The 19,346-nt window shown below is 43.5% G+C and overlaps 1 protein-coding gene across 2 annotated transcripts in view; it reads right to left on the minus strand.

Moving 5' to 3' along the window:
• Nucleotides 1–19,346, minus strand: part of adamts3 (ADAM metallopeptidase with thrombospondin type 1 motif, 3) — a 152,975-nt gene that overhangs the window by 74,676 nt on the left and 58,953 nt on the right. For both annotated transcript variants that reach the window (XM_085426493.1, XM_085426492.1), the window contains exons 5-7: nucleotides 15,026–15,219; nucleotides 3,137–3,220; nucleotides 2,615–2,771 (exon numbers count right to left, since the gene is read on the minus strand). In XM_085426493.1, coding sequence (XP_085282619.1) covers nucleotides 2,615–2,771; nucleotides 3,137–3,220; nucleotides 15,026–15,219 — 435 coding nt within the window. The remainder of the gene's footprint in view (nucleotides 1–2,614; nucleotides 2,772–3,136; nucleotides 3,221–15,025; nucleotides 15,220–19,346) is intronic.

Consider the following 19,346-nt stretch of genomic DNA (forward strand, 5'->3'; position numbering starts at 1 on the left):
GGCTCCCAGAGGTGAGCCAGTAAAGCTTAGGTTTAGAAGGACCTGAGAAAACTTTTAGTTAAAAACCTTTGAGTAATCTGTCTTGTGAGTGAGACTAATATGTTAATTAAATGAATGTGAAAAGGTTACAGATCCACTCGAAGGGAGCAGTTCATTCAGTCATCAATCTGATCTGATGTTAAAGAACTAACGGAGCATGAATAACTGAAATAACTCAGAACAGCAAAGAAAGACCAACCAGAGAACGGCTTAAAGCTGACAGTGTTGATGCTCGGAGTCAGTGCAGTAACCACAAACATCGCAAGTGATCCGTTTTTGGCTGCTGGTCTTTTGTGCTGAAGAACTCAATGCAAAGAAAAAGACAACTGACCAAACAGAACATGAGGGAAATTAATTGTTTTCAAAGTATTCACTGAAAAATTGGACAGAAATATTCAAGCTAAGTGGCCAAAAGGTTTGCACGAGGACTGGATTTTAATACCTCTCAACAACTTCCAAACAGAAGCCCAGAAAAGATGCACTGCTGCTGAACTCCAGCTCCAAAGACGTAAATCATCACACCCGTAAGGTGAATCTAAGCTTCCTGCTATTCCAGGAGGAGAATGCTGCTCACAAAGAAGACCGACAGAGAATATGGCGAACAAAACAAACACATCCTGTGTGAACAGATGAGCCCACGAGACTGGGAGTGTAATTGGACACCATCAGGTCTGGAATTATCCAGCAGTAGTCACAGTTCTTCACCCACCCACACCAGCGCCCTCAGTACTGGAAAGAAAACATCAGATCTGAGCTTTGATGGATGGAGAAACATGGACTTAAACCCACTAACAGGGTCGTTATCCACAGAGTGGGCTACAGACAGGGAGCAGCAGCATATTAAGCTTTAAAAGGGACCCGACCCTGCAGGAGACCTAAACAGGTCCCACACTATACAGGGCAGGTTCATCCTGTGGTTGTGCCGTGTCTATTGGAAATATTCACTCACAGTGTGTCTGATATGTTGCACTCCAGTCTTGCCCTCATTTGAGGTGTCAAATGCAAAAACATGCACTGTCATGGCCCAGGGCTAAGCTGAGCAAAGTAAAAACTGTGCACCAAAGGTGAAACTGCCAAACCCCACCAGAGAATATATTCGCTTATTTTGCTCATAAATTCCTGTTAGATCCCAGATGAATGAATCTCACAGCTTCCTGCTACAGAGAGAAGAACTCAAATAAACAGCAACAATCGAGTCGGGGAGGCCTGATCGGACCGCCTGCACCAACAGAGACCGCCTGCTGTTAACAGCACGAGCTCTCACTCTTTGCTCCCTTTGGACGACCTGTGCAGCCTCTGGGTGCAGGTATCGCCTCATGCACCAGTACTGGACACGGACTCTAGTCAAATGCAAAGCTAGTGAAAAAATAGTCAGAAAAGATGAAAAATAATAATTTCATGTGTGATTTGTAGCCTAGTGTAGCAAGTGTATATTTAATTCACTTCTATTCTACTTAGATATGTGGAATTTTAACCTGCAAAGCTTCGCTACCATCGGCTCCACATCGATGTATCGATGGACTTCCCGTGACACGCCTCCTGCAGCTCATCCTCAAAGACCTACTCCAAGACCTAACAGCACTAAGATCGCCTCCACTCGCCTAACAACGCCGTCTCTCCCTACAACTGGAAAGCTGGATTGGCACCAGCCTTTCTTCCAGCACCATAAAAGGTGCAAATAGATTTAACTTTGTTCGACCAAGAAAGTGTTGAGATTTAAAATGTCTTTTGTGAGCATGTCCTGACCAAGAAACAGCTGCTAAATCAGCAGCCTGACATAACAGCGTACAAACGAATACGAAAAGCAAAATACACGGACAGTAAAGATGGGAGCACATCAGGATGCAGAAGGACGAAACAGAGCATCTAACCTGAGCATGCAGTGTGCTGTGATCAGCACCTGACTGACAGAATCAGTGAAACCATTAAAGAGAGCCGTCCTTACATATGAATCTATAACACATTTCCATAATCAAGCGCAGACCAAATGTCTCTGCCGTTGCATTCACTTGCAAATAAAACGTCTGCTGCAGCTTCTGTAGCAAATAAACGAAGAATACAGCAAGTGGAGGCTTTTAATAGTGCTGACTTTGGGCATTTGGCTGCTTTCACTGCTGAAGTTTGGCTGCTATAGAGAAAATAAAAGGAGGGAGGAGAAGTCGATATCTGGCAGACACTGGAAATTGCTTCCCCCCCAGTCTTTCAAATCAGCCTCAGCAACAAGAGTAAAAGTGCCAAAAAAGTAGCACAAAGGGAGAGTCCACCCTTTCTGTGCGTCATAGCAGTAATAACGAGGCTTTTCATTGTTTTCTCTTCTCGGTGCCTCTTTGTGAATCATTTCAGTCAATTTAACTCAAGCAACTGGGGCACAAACATTTTTTATAGTTGCATTTAAAATGTAATCAGAGAGAATCTGGAGTGAATTCACACGTAAGACGTGTTTCCTAAATGTTGAATTTGCAGAACGAACGCTTCAAAACTTTTTTTTCTGCTCTCACTGACAAGTTGCACATTTTGCAACACAGAAAGCTGACTGGTGTGTATCGTGACGGGTAATCTCCCTCCGGGGCCTTACCCTGCATCCCTGTGGGGCCGAAGCCTTGGCGAGTGAGGAAAATTGCGTGGTCGTGGTGTTCGGCGTGATCGGGATCGCCTTTCTGCTGCACAAAGGCCCAGCGGCACACGTTCTCCAGGCTCCGCGATGGGTTGCCTCTCTCAATGAGGCTGATGGACTGAGAGGAAAAAGGAGAGAGAAATGCGGATGCAAATGAACATGTTGGTACTCTGGCAGCAGCCTGTAATTACTCAGACTGTGAAGCAGGAATAGTATGTGGAAGCCCTGGGCTGAAAACGAGAGGATAGCGAGCTGAAGGAGTCGTGGCGAACATAAATCACCTAAGTGCCACTGCTGATTACAGCGAGCAAATGGAAATGTGCGTTTTGACACTGTGTGTAAAAGTGAGTTAGACTAGGTGACCTCTGCAGTCTGCACACATTTTCATCTCTATTTCACTCCTCTGTCATAAAAGGGAATGTCACCTGCAAAAAGAAGTTTAAGAATTAAAAAAAAGCAACGGAAAAGGACGCGGGGACTCACCTTGGCATACCCCAGCATAATCATCCTGACCAGAACCACGTTGATGTGGACTCCCAGAGACTCGTCATGGTAAATCTCATTCACCTGAGGTGCAGGGGGACAAACAACACTTTTAAGGAATCGGAAATCTGAAATTTAAGGTAAATCTCAGTTCTAAATCCGACTCATTAGAGTGAAACAGGTTATTCCTCACGACTCCCTCCACGAACGTCTGTAATCAAAGAGACCAGGTAAATATGAATAATATGAACAATAGGAGGGAGCAGCTTGTTATCTTAGTTTTGATATTTGCAAGAAACAAAAACATCACGCTTTGGATATGATGGTGCCTTCAGCCTGCACAGCCGCTACTAGTCATTAAAAGAGAGATTATGACTTGATATGGAAATGTGCTTATGCATGTTGTCTCTGTATTTAGATAGATAAAAACTCAACTCTTCATGGGAATGATTTCCTGTAAAGAGCTCCGGAGAAACCAAGCACTGAGCACGTGACAAAGTCGTTTAGTATTCAACCCGTCTTGGTTTCCTGCAGCCTCGGAAGTAATGTAAAGAGAAGCGAATGAGTCAGTGAAGCAGGCTGGTGAAGGACTCTCACAGGCAGCCTGACTAATGTTTTCTATCGATTTGAATCTGAATGAAACAGTGAAGTGAGACTTGTGCACAAAAGCTTTCTATTTTAGCAGTCAACACCATTATCATCTGCAGACATGCATGTTTGTTCAGACAAAGGCATCGCATCTCCTCCATATCTGCAGGTGTGTGAGATATCAAAAATGCACAAATGCATTTCCTGTTTAAATTATATCCATGTTCACTTATCCTCATGAGGCGTGAATAGCAAAGACAGTTACGTTTTACAATATTAATGCATGAAGACTTTGCAGGACTGCTTGATAGCTGCAGAGCTACAGTTAGCAGAGGACACTGTGACAGTCCACCACCCATTTTCCTTTAATTTAAAGTCATTATAGTCCTGTCCCACTTATGCATACATATTATGCAATTAATTTAATGCTGAATATATGACATGATGCCACGCGTGACACAAATTGCCAGTTTCGATTGACTTTGGGGGCCATATGCATGTATTGCTGCTTTGAAGGAGGATTTTGATGTTCTGACGTCCCGTGCACTTTGATTGGGTCATAATAGTGAGAAGTGTGAGATTGTCAAGCCCACAGTGTTCACATGCAAAACATTTAATCGGACATTATTATTTGGCTGGAAACTGAGCGGCAGATGGATGAGCCAGTGATGGTCACCTATGAATGGAAGCAGCTGCAGCAAGCACACTTCCTCTGCTGAACAAAGCCAACTCTGTGCACTTAATTACTGTGGTCATTCTTTTGATATTAATGAGAATCATTCTGCATTTTCAAACTTGTATACTAGATACTACAAACATATTTGTAGATGGCAAAAAAGATCCGTTTACGTAGTTGTGATGGTGACCAGAACGAATGTGTGAAAATGAAGAAGATTGGATCATGGGGGTAGATTTAAGGGACACTTACCACCAATATTTAAAATACATCCATTTGTCTAAAATGTGAACGAATCCTTTTTCAAGAAATCTACTGTAAATATTACTCAGAGGTGCCCGTTTCTCCTCCTACAGTGGGTCTTTTTTACTCCTAAAACATACACTCACTGTCCACTTCACTACACATGTCCTCAACTGCTTATTTACCCAAATATCTAATTAGCCAATCACACGGCATCAACTCAGTGCCTTTGGGCATGTAGACATGATCGAAACAACATGAAGGTCAAACTGAGCATCAGAATGAGGAAGAAAGGTGATTTCAGTGACTTTGAACATGGCATGATTGGTGCTGGTCTGAGTATTTGAGAAACTGCTGATCTGCTGATCCAACAAAAACATCTCTGGGTTTATAGGGAGCAGTTCAAAACAAAAAGATATCCAGCGAGCAGCAGCTCTCTGGGTGAAAATGTTTTATTGATGCCAGACGTCAAGGCCGAACGGGGCCGGCTGTTTTTGGCTTAATAGGAAGGAAACAGCAACTCAAAAACCACTTATTAACAATAATGTGGTTTGATGTGTTGTGCATTCATCTCTGAGTGCACGACACATCAAGAGGCTACAGCAGCACGGCACTGTACCAGGGGCCACTCCTGTCAGCAAAGACCAGGAAACAGCTGGCTCACCAAAACTGGGCAGCAGAGGTTTAGAAAATTGTGCCCGATTTCATGAGTCTTGATTTCTACTGTGACATGTAGGCTCACAGTTTTGGAGTAAACAACAAGAAAGCATTCAGCCGCTCTGCCTCGTATCGATGGTTCAGGCCTTTAGATATAATGTCAGGGATGTTTTCTTAGCATATTTTGGACCCCTTAGACCCCAACTGGGAATTGTTAAAGGACACGGCCTGTATGGAGTATTGACTGTCCATCCCTTTATGATGTACCATCTAACATGGTTGTAATGCACCGCGTCACAAAGCTCAAATTATCTCAAGCTGGTATCTTGAACATGATGACCTTCGGCACCTTTGAGATGGGACAGAGGGATCTGCAGATCTGGAGCAGCATCTGGCTGATGCTAGCACATCAATATCGTCCAGATTCTCTGAGGAATGTTTTGAGCACCTTGTTGAATCTGTGCCATGAAGGATTAAGGACGTACTGAAGGTGAAATGCAAGTATTAGCAAGGCCCCGCATCCCCACCAACACCAACGTGTCATGATCATAGTACCGACTACACAGCATCTCCTCCTCTCCTGTGGCATCGAGGCAGGGAGGAGAAAAACGAGGAGAAGGTGCAATATTGGAGAGTAATTAAAGCGTTTTGCACAGTTTTCCTAAATATCTATATATAAACGATCGCTGTGTGCTGAAACACACTGAGCAATGGAAACCACTGGGTCCAGTTACTTAAAATAAATCCATCTGAACAGGTGCCACATGCATATTTAAGCAGTTCACTTCAAACAACAAAAATATTCTGACACAGACAAAACTGTCAAATTGTTCCGGTCTGACTCTCACGTCTGGATCCAGGCGAAAACAAAAAGTGGACAGGAGAGTGAATCACGTCTGCAGGAGTTCACAGCAGGAATGAAGTCAACGTGTTGTGACTAAGCTCATGTTTCCATACTGTCGTGAATATTCGATTCTGCTGGCACAAGGAAGGTCCCCAATTCACAATTAGGAGAAAGGATTTGTCACTGCTTGGCTGCACAACAGAGGGACAAAACCCAAATAAGACGTGACTCACAAACAGGACAAATTCATCACGAGCCAGCGAACTCTAGCGCTAATCCCAGCACCAGGACACCTGACAAACATTTTTACTAGTCTGGTGTGATGACCCCCCTGAGGAAAAAAGGTACCACTTAAAAGTTTATCTACAGTGTCAATACACTAAGTGTGTTCTCTAAAATGCTAAATTCTGCTTTCATTGCAGTAGATGCTAACAAACTTGATGGCAGGGAAACTGTCAGCATTTTGAGTTCATTGTGTTCTTGAGATTTTAATGAGTTTGCTTATATTTCCAGTTCATGGTTTCCTGTATGTGAAATTCCTCTCGTGTCTGTGAGTCTGTAGTCTTATCTGTGTCTCCGTCTCCTCGTCCTTTGTGTGTGTCTCCCTTCCTCAGTTTCTTCCCCTCGGTCCCTGGGTCAAGCCCGCGTGTCTTAGCCTGCATCTTAGTGTGTTTCCTGTTTTATTTTGACAGTCGCTCGTCCCAGGTTCAGGGGGTTTAGTTTTGCTTCCCCTGTGTCACTATGTCTGATTCGTCCCAGCTGTGTTCCCGTCTGTTTCCGCTTCTTCTAATGACCCTGTGTAGCGTAGTGTAGTGTAGCGTAGCGTAGTGTAGCGTAGCGTAGTGTAAGGTTTTATTGTGGGAAATTATTTGGGTCACGAAAAAAAGTTACAAGCAGCAAAAATTAAGAAAAACAATAGAAAAGAATGAGATAAAACAGAATAACATACTATGTTGCATCGGACAGTATTGCACAATATTGCACATAAGAGAGACATCTCTAAGACTTAATTTAAAAGTTACGAGAAAACAAAGGGGAAATAAGTAAGAGTAAGAGCTGCTGTAACATGCTGCCACACACGGAGGTCGTCTGTTCATTTCGGGTCATGTTCAGGTTTTTCGATGCTTAAGGTTCTACGTCCGTAGTGTTTAGTATTTCAGTTCTCAGGTTGGTTCTCGTCCTTGTTCTTCTGCCTTTTGTTTGTATTTTTCGTGCAGCCTAAATAAACGGCCGTTCCTGCCTCGAGTGTCTGATTTTGGGTACAAACACAAGGTGCAGACAAATAATTTCACTCACTACTTTATCCAAATACAAACTGACCAAAGAGTTTCACCTCCTGGAATTACCATTTATTTTCACCACCTCCCGTGATCCTTATGTGCGTCACGGGGGGGTGGAGCCTATCCCTATGTGCAGTTTAGAGTTACCAGTTAACCTATCTGCACCAACTGCACGTGTTTGGATTATGCCAGAGAAATGCAATTAAAATACATTTTTCTAAAATATTGATGGTAATCTTAATTTCGCAGAGCACTTCTCGTGTAACATGACAACTGGAAAAAGAACATACATGTTACTGAACAAACTCTGCACGTGCCCATCATGCAGCTTTCACCGCTGTTGTTTTGTCACCAACTGATTGACTGCACGGTGAGCACCAATCGAATCAGTGAACAGGTCAACATCTTGCCATCTTTCTCTCTGACATGTTACATGAGAAGTGCCAATTAGCAGAGCATGAGGACCAAAGTCACAGGCAGTGGGCCTCATTTTCTTTGGGCCAGTGATTTCTCACTGAGCTCATCTGCCACATTACACAATAAGTCAGTGCTCTCCACTCAGGACAGAAGAGGTGGAGAAAAACATTTCCCGGCAGCGTATCATCACGTTAAACTGTCCCCAGAGCATCCTTTTTGCTTTGTCGACTTCTTGAGGCGATGCAGCGCTGGACGAGCAGGACCACTCCCTGCTGCTCCTTTGCATTTGTCACTCCTTGGGACTTTATGAATAACAGTCTAGGTGAATGTGAGCCGCATCACAGATGGGAGCTTCGAAATGATAAATGCTGCTGATCCTGAATGTGTATCTACTAGCAAAGCAGCTTTGCTTTGCTTGCAGTAGCTGCACTGTGAGCCTCTCCTTCAGGGAGAGCTGAAATCACACCATATGTGATCCAACACACTGAGCTGCTCGCTCTCAAAGACTCATCCCAGCGCTATGACTTCCTAACAGCTTCCTCCACATAGATGCAGCAGGACTCACTTCATCTCATCGTATGCTGTCACTGGGGCTGCACGATTAGTCACATTTTAATCTCGTTCATAATTTTTGGCTTCTTGCAATTAAATGAACATTGAGTGATATTGAATAAGCATGCTTCACCAAGAGTGACTCAAGCCCTAAATCACCACCTGATGGTGTTTCTGTTTGTGTATGTGGCTGTCGCCCACACCACGTGGATGCACAACACTACATTAAAAACAAAAATCAAAAGTCTAGCAATGCAAAAGCTGAAGAGCTGAAGAAATCATATGCAAAGAATCCTGTAGGGTTGTGTCACCACAAAGCAACATGACGAACACGTTTGTCTGCCTGAAAACACAACACAAACTGCAGCACAACTAATGCATGCAGGCCAAGAAAAACAGTGTAATGTGACACATCCAGCGTATCACTGCATCCATCCAGATCACAAAGATGGGCTGAACTCACCAACACAGTCACACTTAAAGATAGATGTCCAATAAACACACAAGGCTTCAGAAAAAATGTTCGACACATTAGACAAAAGATGTGTTATAAGTGGAAAAAGCAGTGGTGGGGAAACAGAGAGGGCTCTCACAGCTGTAGCGCTTTAGTCTCATCACGCTGGTACAATGAAGGGAGTGAATGAGGTTTCTGCTTCTGGGAGATGAACTTGGATGAAGTGAATAAACACCTGATTTGTCTGCAAAGAAGGGTTAATTAACAGGAATGTAGCTCAATGCAAAGGTGGGAAATGGGAAGATGTGAAAGCAGCGCTTGGTTTACATGACACTGCTATAACAACACCTTATGAAAAATCCTTCCCTCAACACTGATCAAAACAACAGCGATGAAATTTTGGCCATAATCACACAGTCCTGCTTATCGCTCTCGAATTTCATTTGGCATACACTCACTTACTCAATTTCCATCACAACCAGGATGTCCATCTCTTCCTTTTACACAGCCATGCTATAGGTGCTCCGTATTGAACTAGACTTCAGCACAGAGCACCTGCATAAGTCAGCAGGGAGTGGGTGAAAGGTGGAGGACCCACTTGACAGGTCAGGTTACTCGTCTATTCCAGGTAAGGACAACCGCATGCTTCAGACATAACTACAGGACATTCCCACCTATTTATATATAGAGATAAAATTATATATCCCATTTTTTTATCTATAGATGCACCTTTAGTTTGCTTTTTGACATCACCTGTTCTACATCTGCACAGAGACCGTGTCCATGTGTTTGTTCTAATGCTGATTTGCGTTATTTACAGTTAAGAAAAATATTTTAGAGCTCTTTTTTTACCAACATGGATGATGATACTGCATCTGTTGAGCATCTGTGTACAAAACCAGTCCCATAAAAAACAGTTCTCCCATTTTGGTGTCGAAGACCTTGACCAGTTCCCACCGAGTCCTGACCTCATCCCTGTCCAACTACTCTGGATAAACCAGTTTGCTTACTGTGAGCTGGGCCTTATCACACAACACAGGTGCTGAATCTCACTGCAGCCAGAAGCTGGTTGGATTTCTAAAACGAGATGAATTTAGATTTTTACAGCAGCATATTAATGTTCCTGGGTTGTCTTTTTTTTTTTTTAAACCCACATACTATTGAATATGTAAGTCGACCGACATATCGAGTAGGTGACCATCGCCTCAGTGCTTTATGCTGATTATACTGGCAGCAGGCAAAGAGGAGGAGGAGAGCAATGGAAACAAAGAAGAGGAGAGGAGACTGAAGAGAGAAATCTGAGAGGAAACGAGCAGCGGAGACATGAAGACAAAAGAAAGAAGATGAAAGGAAACGAGTGAAAAAGAGGTAAGAGGAGAAGATCAATAGCAATGAATAAGAAGATGGTGCTGTGGTTGGATGAAGCCCAACACAACCGAAACAACACCATCCCCACAGTAAAGCATGGAGGTGGAAACATGTGTTGGAGCTGTTTTTCTTCACATTCACAACTTCGCCACATAGATGGACCAATGCATGGAGTCATGTACGGTAAAATCTTGGCTGAGAACCTCCTTTTTCAACCAGAATGACTTTTCCAGCATGACAATTATGCAAAACATACTGTCAAAGAGACGACGGAGTGAAAAGAAGGACGTTGAGGTCACCTCGGTGCCATAAAAAGAGTCATGTTACCAAACAGGGGAGAACTTAAAGGAGTTTCTGTAAAGAGGACTGGCCCAAAATCCCACCTGAGATCTACGCAAACCTGATGACCGTCTCAATGCTGTGCTTGACAACAACAGTTTCTCCACCGAGTACTCAGACATCTGAATCTGAAGACAAAACAGAGCTGCCTGATTCTGTAAGCCTGCTGCACTTACTGTTGGAGTCTCACTAATGATGAAGTATGTAACAATAAAAGAACAGACTTTATTCTTCTCTCATTTGCTGTAACAGATTCAGGACTAACGTATCGATTGGTCACAACCAAATAATTTAAATGCAGTTTGAGTGCTGGTGTGTGTGTGTGTGTGTGTGTGTGTGTGTGTGTGTGTGTGTGTGTGTGTGTGTCTCTATATGCAGAACTTTCCATGAAAATTAAGTTGTTGTTGATTGGACTGCTCGAAGAGTCGCTTGTGAAGATGCCCACAGAATTCATACATACATGCTCATTAAATGGTCCAATCAGTTCCAATTCTCTGGAGGATGGTGAACACAAAGAAGAGGGGGCTCTGACTTGATTAGCAAGAGATATCAAAGAGAAGGAAAACTGGAAGACCAGAGAGGGAAACTGGGAAAAGGGGGAGATGACAGGAGAAGAGTATTGAAACAGAAGAAGGAAGAAAGGAAAACAGAGGGAGTGAAGATGATGAACACAGATGAGACGGGGGTGAGGAGAAGAGGGAAGAAGAGAGCTGAGAGGAGAAGAAGAATAAAAGAGGTGGTGTAGGAGGGGAAAGAAGGAGGAGGAGAGGAGGGAGAAAGAAGAGCAGAGGAATATAAAAGGGAAACGAGGAGACAAGAGCGAAAGAAAGAGATAGAGAGAGAGAAGATCAATCACAGTAATCAGCGTTCAGAGACTGTGCTGCGTCCAGATAAAGCCAGCGGGGACCTCTACTGGAAAACACCATCAATAACCTCAAAACTTCAGTGCCAGACGCTGCAGAGATCCAGAGCGATAGAGTGATGCATGTGGCAGACTGAAAAGAGCATTTAGTACTTTGGAAGTTAAAAGGAACTGAGGTTATTATTATTATTATTATTATTATTATTATTATTATTAGGGATTTTGGAGGCATTTAATGTAGAGATGGGAATATCTTGACAGGATCAGGGACACTGAGGTTTATGCTCTGCTCCTTAAATCCAAGGACACTGCACACCCAGTGTAAATGCACAGTTTTACTATTCATGCCAGAAAAGGCTTAATAAAAACATCTTGTCACGGTTCTGGGTCCGTCGGACCCAGTAGTTTGAGTTTTATTATGTTTTGGTTTTAGTTTGCATCAGGGATTGTTTTCTTGTTCTCTTGTAGTGTTGATTATGATGATGTTTATTATTTGAGTTTCATGTTTCTGTGGTGTTTAGGATTTGTTCTTCAGTTGTGTCTGCTTAGTATTTGTCTAGCTCCATGTGCCATTTTCTGTCTGTCTCTCTATGTCGAGTTTGTGTCTTAGTGTGATGGTTGCTTGTTCCTGTTTTATTGTGATGGTCTGCGTCTCATGTGAGTGTGTTCAGTTTTACCTTTGTCTCGTCTTGTTGATTATTCCCAGCTGTGTCCACCACCTGTGTGTAATTCCCCTGTGATTCTCTGTGTATTTAAGTCATGTCTGCCGTCATTGTAGTGGCTGGTCCGTCTGTGTTTCCACCCTGCTTCATCTGTGTGTTTCCCTGCAGTCTACCATCATCTGTTTCCGCCCGCTCTCATTCATGTCCAGGTTCGTGTTCTATAGTTAGTTTGTTCCCAGTTTAGTTTAGTCATTGCTCCGTTCGCCGTTTGTCCATTTCCTTTTTGTGTTTAATAAACCACCCTCACACCCATACAAGTGCCTGCGTTTGGATCCTCCTTTATTTTCCACACGGCTCATCTCACTCGCCGTGACACATCTATACATGGTAAACTGCACTGATAGCTAAAAATCATGAGATGTACAGTTCTGCTCATCATGGGCATGAGTGTCATGGCTCCACACACACGCTCACTTAAATCTTATTGTAAGTGGTGCTGAAGGCTACAAGGAACAGACTTTTCTCTTCCTTTCTAGTGGACAGAGGTAAAGTCCAAGGAACTCGGTGAAGATCTACTGAGGAGGAGATTTTCACCTGTTCTTTAAAATTTAAAAGGCTGTAGTGCATGTTTTGAAAGTGCTTCACCACAAAGATTTATACATGAGCACTATGAGATTTCATTTAGAAGATATGGAATCAAAAATGATCAGTGCTGCTGATGATGAAAAAACCTGAATATCAGCAAATGTGCAAATATGAATGTCAACAAGTGACAAATTAAATGTAGCAACAGTAAAATAAGCTAAACTAAAAATGATGACATAAAATATCAATAGGACCATATGTGACACTCATAAAACTAAATATTTGACCTACTTTCATGAATATTATAGGACGAGATCAATTTTTGATCTGTTTTTCTTTAGTCTGAACTAAAAATATGCATTTTCTCAGAGTGAACCACATCCAGACTAGAGGAAACATCAGTACCAGTGACTGATGGGCCCTGATTGGCTGTCACTGACAAACAAACTGCTGCAATCCTTCCAGTCAGTCCAGGCTGGAGCGTTCGAACCAGAAAGGACCTCGTTTAAATAAAGCTGGCAGACAAACTGCTTTCATGTCCAAACGCAGGATGGGTCCATTATGGGGAACATCAGCAGCATCTGAGAGGCTTGTAATTTGAATGCAGCGCTACAAATAATGAGATAATGTTAATACAGCGCTGTAAATAATGAAGCCGGTGAGGAAACGAGAGGCAATCCTGCCTTTTTACAAACTCTCACACGAAATGAAAACACAAGCAGAGAAACAACATGTGTGTAAACAACATTAAGCAATCAGCACTTCTGGACTGGACCATATATCTCCCGCTGATGCACCGACGTGTTCGTTGCTTTGATTTCTTTAAAATCCTTTCATGTTCAAGTGAAATTGTTCCGCCCCACAACATGTCAGCGACGACACAAAAACCGATGTCTATCAGAATTTGGTGGTACGCGATCATCCGCGGCCCATCGCTTCAGAAAGCTTTGATCAGCTGCTGATTTGGTGCCGAGGAGCAGCGACGGCAGAAACCTGAGTGACGACACTCCACGGAGAGCGCGACAACGCGGCGGCAAAAATGCTCCGCCTCTTCCATCTGCATTGAAACCTCTCATTAAAGGAACACTTCACCTTTCTGCCAGGCAATAATGGCACATGTGCCAATCTCTCACAACGCAAGCGAGGTGTATCTGTGACATCTGTGAGGACGTGATGAGCGAACACGGCATCTAATCTGCCTCCAGAGACTAACGACAGTCTGAGCTAACTGCCTAACGCACACGGAGGGCAGAGAAATCCCTGCTAGGGATCATACGTGAATGGCTGTAATAATTCCCACGGAGGCACAATTAGCACCCTGTGTGTGGACAACAGTGTGAATACACACCGGAGGGAACAGATGCTCTTGGCATCCCAACAGCTGCTTGCGGGCTCCATTTCTTTCTGATTCAGACAATATAACACTGATCCACAGCAGAGAACCCACAGGAGTGGGCTGCTGTGACACCAATGACTCACTTATTCATATCAAGACCAGTTCCATACAATATGTGATAGGAAGTGTAGATTAGAGGGTACTGTAACCTCAGCCCAGAGCAACAGAGAGACAACACCAGCTCTCAAACAACAAAACTGAAAAGTGTGGATAACTAGAAATGCACTTTGAATGAGTCTCATTTACACCTTGAAACGAAGATACAGTTAACGACTGCTTTGGGAGACAAAGAGACTTAATAGTGTTTATTATTTGGAGGCTTCTTCCTTCCTAGTTTAAACATGGCTGACTCAAGGGAAGAAACACGTCAATGATCACAGAGATCACAGAAAAAAACACTAAAATAAAGTAAAAAAGGAATCTGACTCTATCCAGCTTTAGGGTCCCAGGATGCTGAAGCCCAGCTCAGCTGACACAGTCCACCTTTTTGCTGTCAGGCGCCAGTCGCTGATCCACTGTGCTGCTCCTACAAGCAGACACTCTGATTCCCAGCACCATATTTGCCTTTTATAAAGGTTAATCTGCATCATCATCATCATCATTTACATTTACGTGTCAGTACAGTGCATTCACACAACCCTTTATTCTGTGTGCTTTAAGCACATCCAGTGCCAATTTAAAATCACCAATTAACCCAGAATCCCTTTGGATTGTGGGAGGAAGCCGGAGCACCTGGAGGAAACCCACAAAGGTAAGGTAAACTCCAGAGGAAGGCCCCAGCAGAGGTTTGGACCAGCAGAGCAAGAAGCGAGTCGGGTTCCCACTGCACCACCGAGCTGCCCAGTGGCATCCCTAATGCATGCTGTGCTTACATAAAATCCCTGTTCTGTTACATTCAAAACACAAGTCGGGTTTAATACACAACAGTTTTCAAACTAGGAACAAAATGAAGTTGTAGTGACTCACTATGTTCATCAGTGTGAGGAGGTAATTCTGCACATGCTCCTTGCCGTGAAATCGGACCACTGAGTCATCGACTCCCAGCAGGATTTCGATGTTGTAGTCGTCCTCTCCAGCGTCCCTCCGTCTGCGGCGCCGGACCGTCTCATTCACCTGTCGGGTTACTGAGTCGAGGCTCCCGGGAACATCGAGCTCCGGTTCTGTAAGATTAAGACGGGAGAGATACGACTTTTAATATTTTTTCCATTTCCAGCTGTGAAAGCCGCTGCAGGGCGTTCATTTTAAAATGCTAACTGGGTAAAGGCGCTCACTGATCTGCTATTACATAACAATTACATTGTGTTAGACGAGCATTCGATCAACATTAACGAGCGAGTCGTGCAGCTGCAGGTCTGCAGGTTCTGTCTGCATATGAATGTGTCAGCAGAGGCCAAAGCTTGTTCTGAAGTCGAGTGCCTGCTGGCCTGAATTATACATGTTTCATATTTGATGGTTGGAAAAGGGTTTATCCAGTCGGAGCTTTATGTTGTTTTTTCTGATTAATGATTAGCTAATGAGCAGTATGAGGCGATGGCGCAGCGACGTACGGAGAAAGCCAAGCAGATGTTTTCAAAAGGAGACATTTTCCAGCCGGGTGCGCAGCCACAGCTGGATTTCATAACACTTCAATTCAAGTGCTGAAAAGGCAAATAACATGTTTATAATTTCCTGTTTTAATCATTTACTGGAGCAAAAGTACATTTTCTGGTTCCAACTTTAAATGAGTGGATTTGTGTGACCTTCTGTTTCAGATCATTTTCATTCCAGCATCTCTGGACTTTTGGTCAAACAAATCAAGCACTATGGGGATAACACAGCAGTGCTCCTTATTTACCTGAAAAATGTTGATTTAGCAAAACAAAAAGAAAAAACAAGGCGAGAAATAGAAAACTACTTTTGTTTTAGTCAAAATGCCAGAAACCCCCTCGTGTATTAGACGACCTTTGTGTTATTCACCCTGTTTGTTCAGTGCTGACTGTGTTATGGAGCTTTGACAGGTAAACTGATGCTAAAAGCAACTGTTAAAGCTTCAAATCTGTGGAAGGATAAAAAGGTCTGTGACAGCAGCTCAGTTCATTCAGTCCACAATTCACTTCAATCCAACAAAGGCTGATGGGGTTCACTGCCTTTAATTAGTACACGGGATAAAAGAACTTGTAGCTTTTGAGGCATTTTTACAACCCACAGACTTTCCTCTGTTGTTACATAACTTTCAAATCAGATTTGACTTCAAACCGAGTTTCTGCTTCCCCCGATATGAAAATGAGGTGAACTGTCTGACTTGACAGATTTCAGGCTCCTCTCCTCAAACTAGCTGAATGTGCTAATACTTCCCACTTTGATGGAATGGACCACCAGTACTTAAAGCTCCCATAATACTGCTTATACTACTCACACTCTGGAGGCTAAGGGTATCTCTGTGAAACCGCAGGCAGCAGTGCAGATATCGGGGCCTCGAGGACTACAGAGGGGGTATCGAGCGGCTGCTCTTCACTCCACAGTTTGCTGCTTTATAGTTAAAAGTGTTGCAAATTTAATCATCATCTTATAATAAAAGGAAAAAGTCTTTCTTGTTTTCGAGCAGACTGACTGGTTATAATGGCCGGAGGGGCAGAGCTGCAGGTTGAATGACTCATCAGGATGTCTCCGAGCGAGACTGTTTTCCTCTAGTGGAGCTGGTGGTTACCGGTAAGGCGGTGATTATGCTTCCAGTGTTTTATTTGGTTTAACCACAGTGGACTACATCCTGTTAGCTCTGTACTGACGTGTGCAGTTCGTTTCAGATATAATCAAAAATAAGAATGAACGGGGTGCGCCTCTTCGTCAAGGCAGAGAAAACTGTGTTTTAACGGTCATCGTCACCTCTCGCTGAATTGCACTTTGTTATAACATGTTATATGATAATTATAATACATGTTACCATTGCAGCTTTTGATAACTAACCAACAGTCACTCTCTCAGTAAGAGGAATTTGTTTTTAGATTTTCTTTGTAATAGTGTAAAAAAATGAAAACTCCCATTTACAAAAAGTATTTAGAGTCATTGCTGATTTCTTTGTAGAAGACTCTGGCTACTCTAAAGTGCATTTATACAGTGGTGTCAACACAACAATCGGCGGCAACTTGAAAACCTGGCAAATATTGTGTAGATGTACAACCAAAACAGCTCTGACGCACCGAGGCATGGACACGGCTCGTCTAGGGGCTGCTCTCTGGCTTCTGGCAAAGCACAGTTGGGTCCACTAATACAAGGTGTCTCCTCCGTGAGGAGAATCGGATGGAGGTGGGGGGGCTCCTCAAAACTTTCTAGGGCATTTGTTGCAACTTGGAGGGCAGGCTGACCTGCTGGAGGAGGCTGCTGACATGTGAGAGTTTCAAACCGGGGGGGTGTCTGCTCTGAAACAATGTTCAAGTGGCCGTGTGTGTTAAATTACATCCACGTTAAAGCCAGGAGGAAAGGTTTCTCAGCACTGAGTGAGATTATTGATGGTTATTCACTTCACATGTGAGGTTTTGAGGTTGAGCCTGACAGGTGTATGTAATCCAACAGTTATAAAGGCTTCAAAGCCATTTAAAGATTATCAAAGAAAAATGTCAAAAGGAGGGAAAAAATGTTTAATCTTTTTCACATTCTGCAACCCATTCCAACTAAATTTTGCTCAGACCTTTCAGGGTGTTGCACACTCACAAGGTGATTGCACAGGTTGCCTAGTTTCCTATCAGGAGGCAACCTTTCTGCAAACAGCTGCAGTCTGACTACAACCACTCTCAGACAGAAAGTCAGTCATTTCTATCTCCACTCCACTCAGCTGGCTCCCAGCTGCTTGTATTCTGGTTATATTCACATAGAACAGGAAGGTTGTGAGCGCAGATGTAATATGTGTAAAATTTCTGTCTATGCAGACGGCAACAAATACACAATTTTCAACTACTTATTACGGTTAATTGCTGTATTATCATAAACAGCATGCATGTAATGACAAAGCTGAACTTTGAGGACCATATTTGCGGTATATGTTAATGCAATATGCAGTATACTGAAAAATGTACTATGGTATCATCAGTGAAAGATTGTGGTAATATCATATTGTGGGGTGTTTGGTGATCCCGCCTCTATCAGTTAACCCAGCATGCATGTCTTTGGGTGGAAGCTGAAGACCTGGAGAGAACCCACAGACACGGGGAGAACATGCAAGCTCCACACAGAAAGGCTTTAGCCGGCCGTGTGTTCGAACCTCCTCGCCGTGCAGCATGTGATGATGTATTTGGTTCATTTCACAGCTCAGTGCAACAGGAGAACACTATTTCAAACCAAACTGAGTGAGAGCGTGAGGCACGCCTTGGCTTCTTCTGCAATTTGTACAAGGCCAATGAATCCTCAGAGCGAAAAAATAAACTGAAAGCAAGAAAGGTCATTGTCCATTCAGCAATAAATACAAATGTCTGTCAGCAAGACAGCACAGGCCTGGAGCTAAAAATTGGGTTCACGTTGGTTCATGCAGCCCATTTACAAACAAACCAGAGTAGGCAAACAAAGGTGCCACAGACTCACAAGAAGCTCGTATACTGAAGACGTTTCGGTAAGCTCTCATCAGGCCGTGTTACAAAGTTTGGCAGCGAGGTGAGTCAAAACAAATCGTGCTGTAGAAACCTGTGACTTCGGCTAAAACTGATGGCACTGGAAATAACCTCGTCACACATATACAGCAATCCTGTGCAGCACGGATGAATGGCAGAGCAGCGTTACAGAAGATGAAGACATTTTCAGCCAGAGCGGACCCCTCACCTGGCCAAAGACATGGAATATAAAGAGCAACTCCTGCAAACCACCAAGAACATATTAAGAGTGAAAAGCTGAACTGCGTCTGAAGGACAGCAGGGCCGAGCACGCCTGCTCTCTGAATTTTCCCTGAATAAACGAATGACTGAAGTAAAGTAGTTCACAGTTTTAGATTTCATCCACACTGGGTGAAGATACTCTGCTGGCAAATACGGGTAAATCTGAAGCCATAAATAAAAGCACAGGCCATTTTTCATTTTTCCAGGGATGCTGTGGACCACAGACAGGGCCGGTGATTGAGTGGAGAGGGAGCTAAAATAAATAGGAAGAAATGGCTGCCACCTCAGCCGTGGCCCGGCTTCTACAGTGTTGGGATTGTGGAGCGCATTCCTCCTCTCCGCCGCTCCCGTCATGACACAGGCATTCTTGTGCAGCAGGCCAGCTCCCCCCCCTCCCCTGCCTGAGTAAACAGGCTCTCTGAGGTCCCTACTTCAAACGCACAGGACTT

The sequence above is a fragment of the Rhamphochromis longiceps genome, linkage group LG12 (genome assembly GCF_057381845.1).
Source record: "Rhamphochromis longiceps isolate RC_006_pf linkage group LG12, R_longiceps_female_GT1.1, whole genome shotgun sequence".
Classification (NCBI taxonomy): Eukaryota; Metazoa; Chordata; class Actinopteri; order Cichliformes; family Cichlidae; genus Rhamphochromis; species Rhamphochromis longiceps.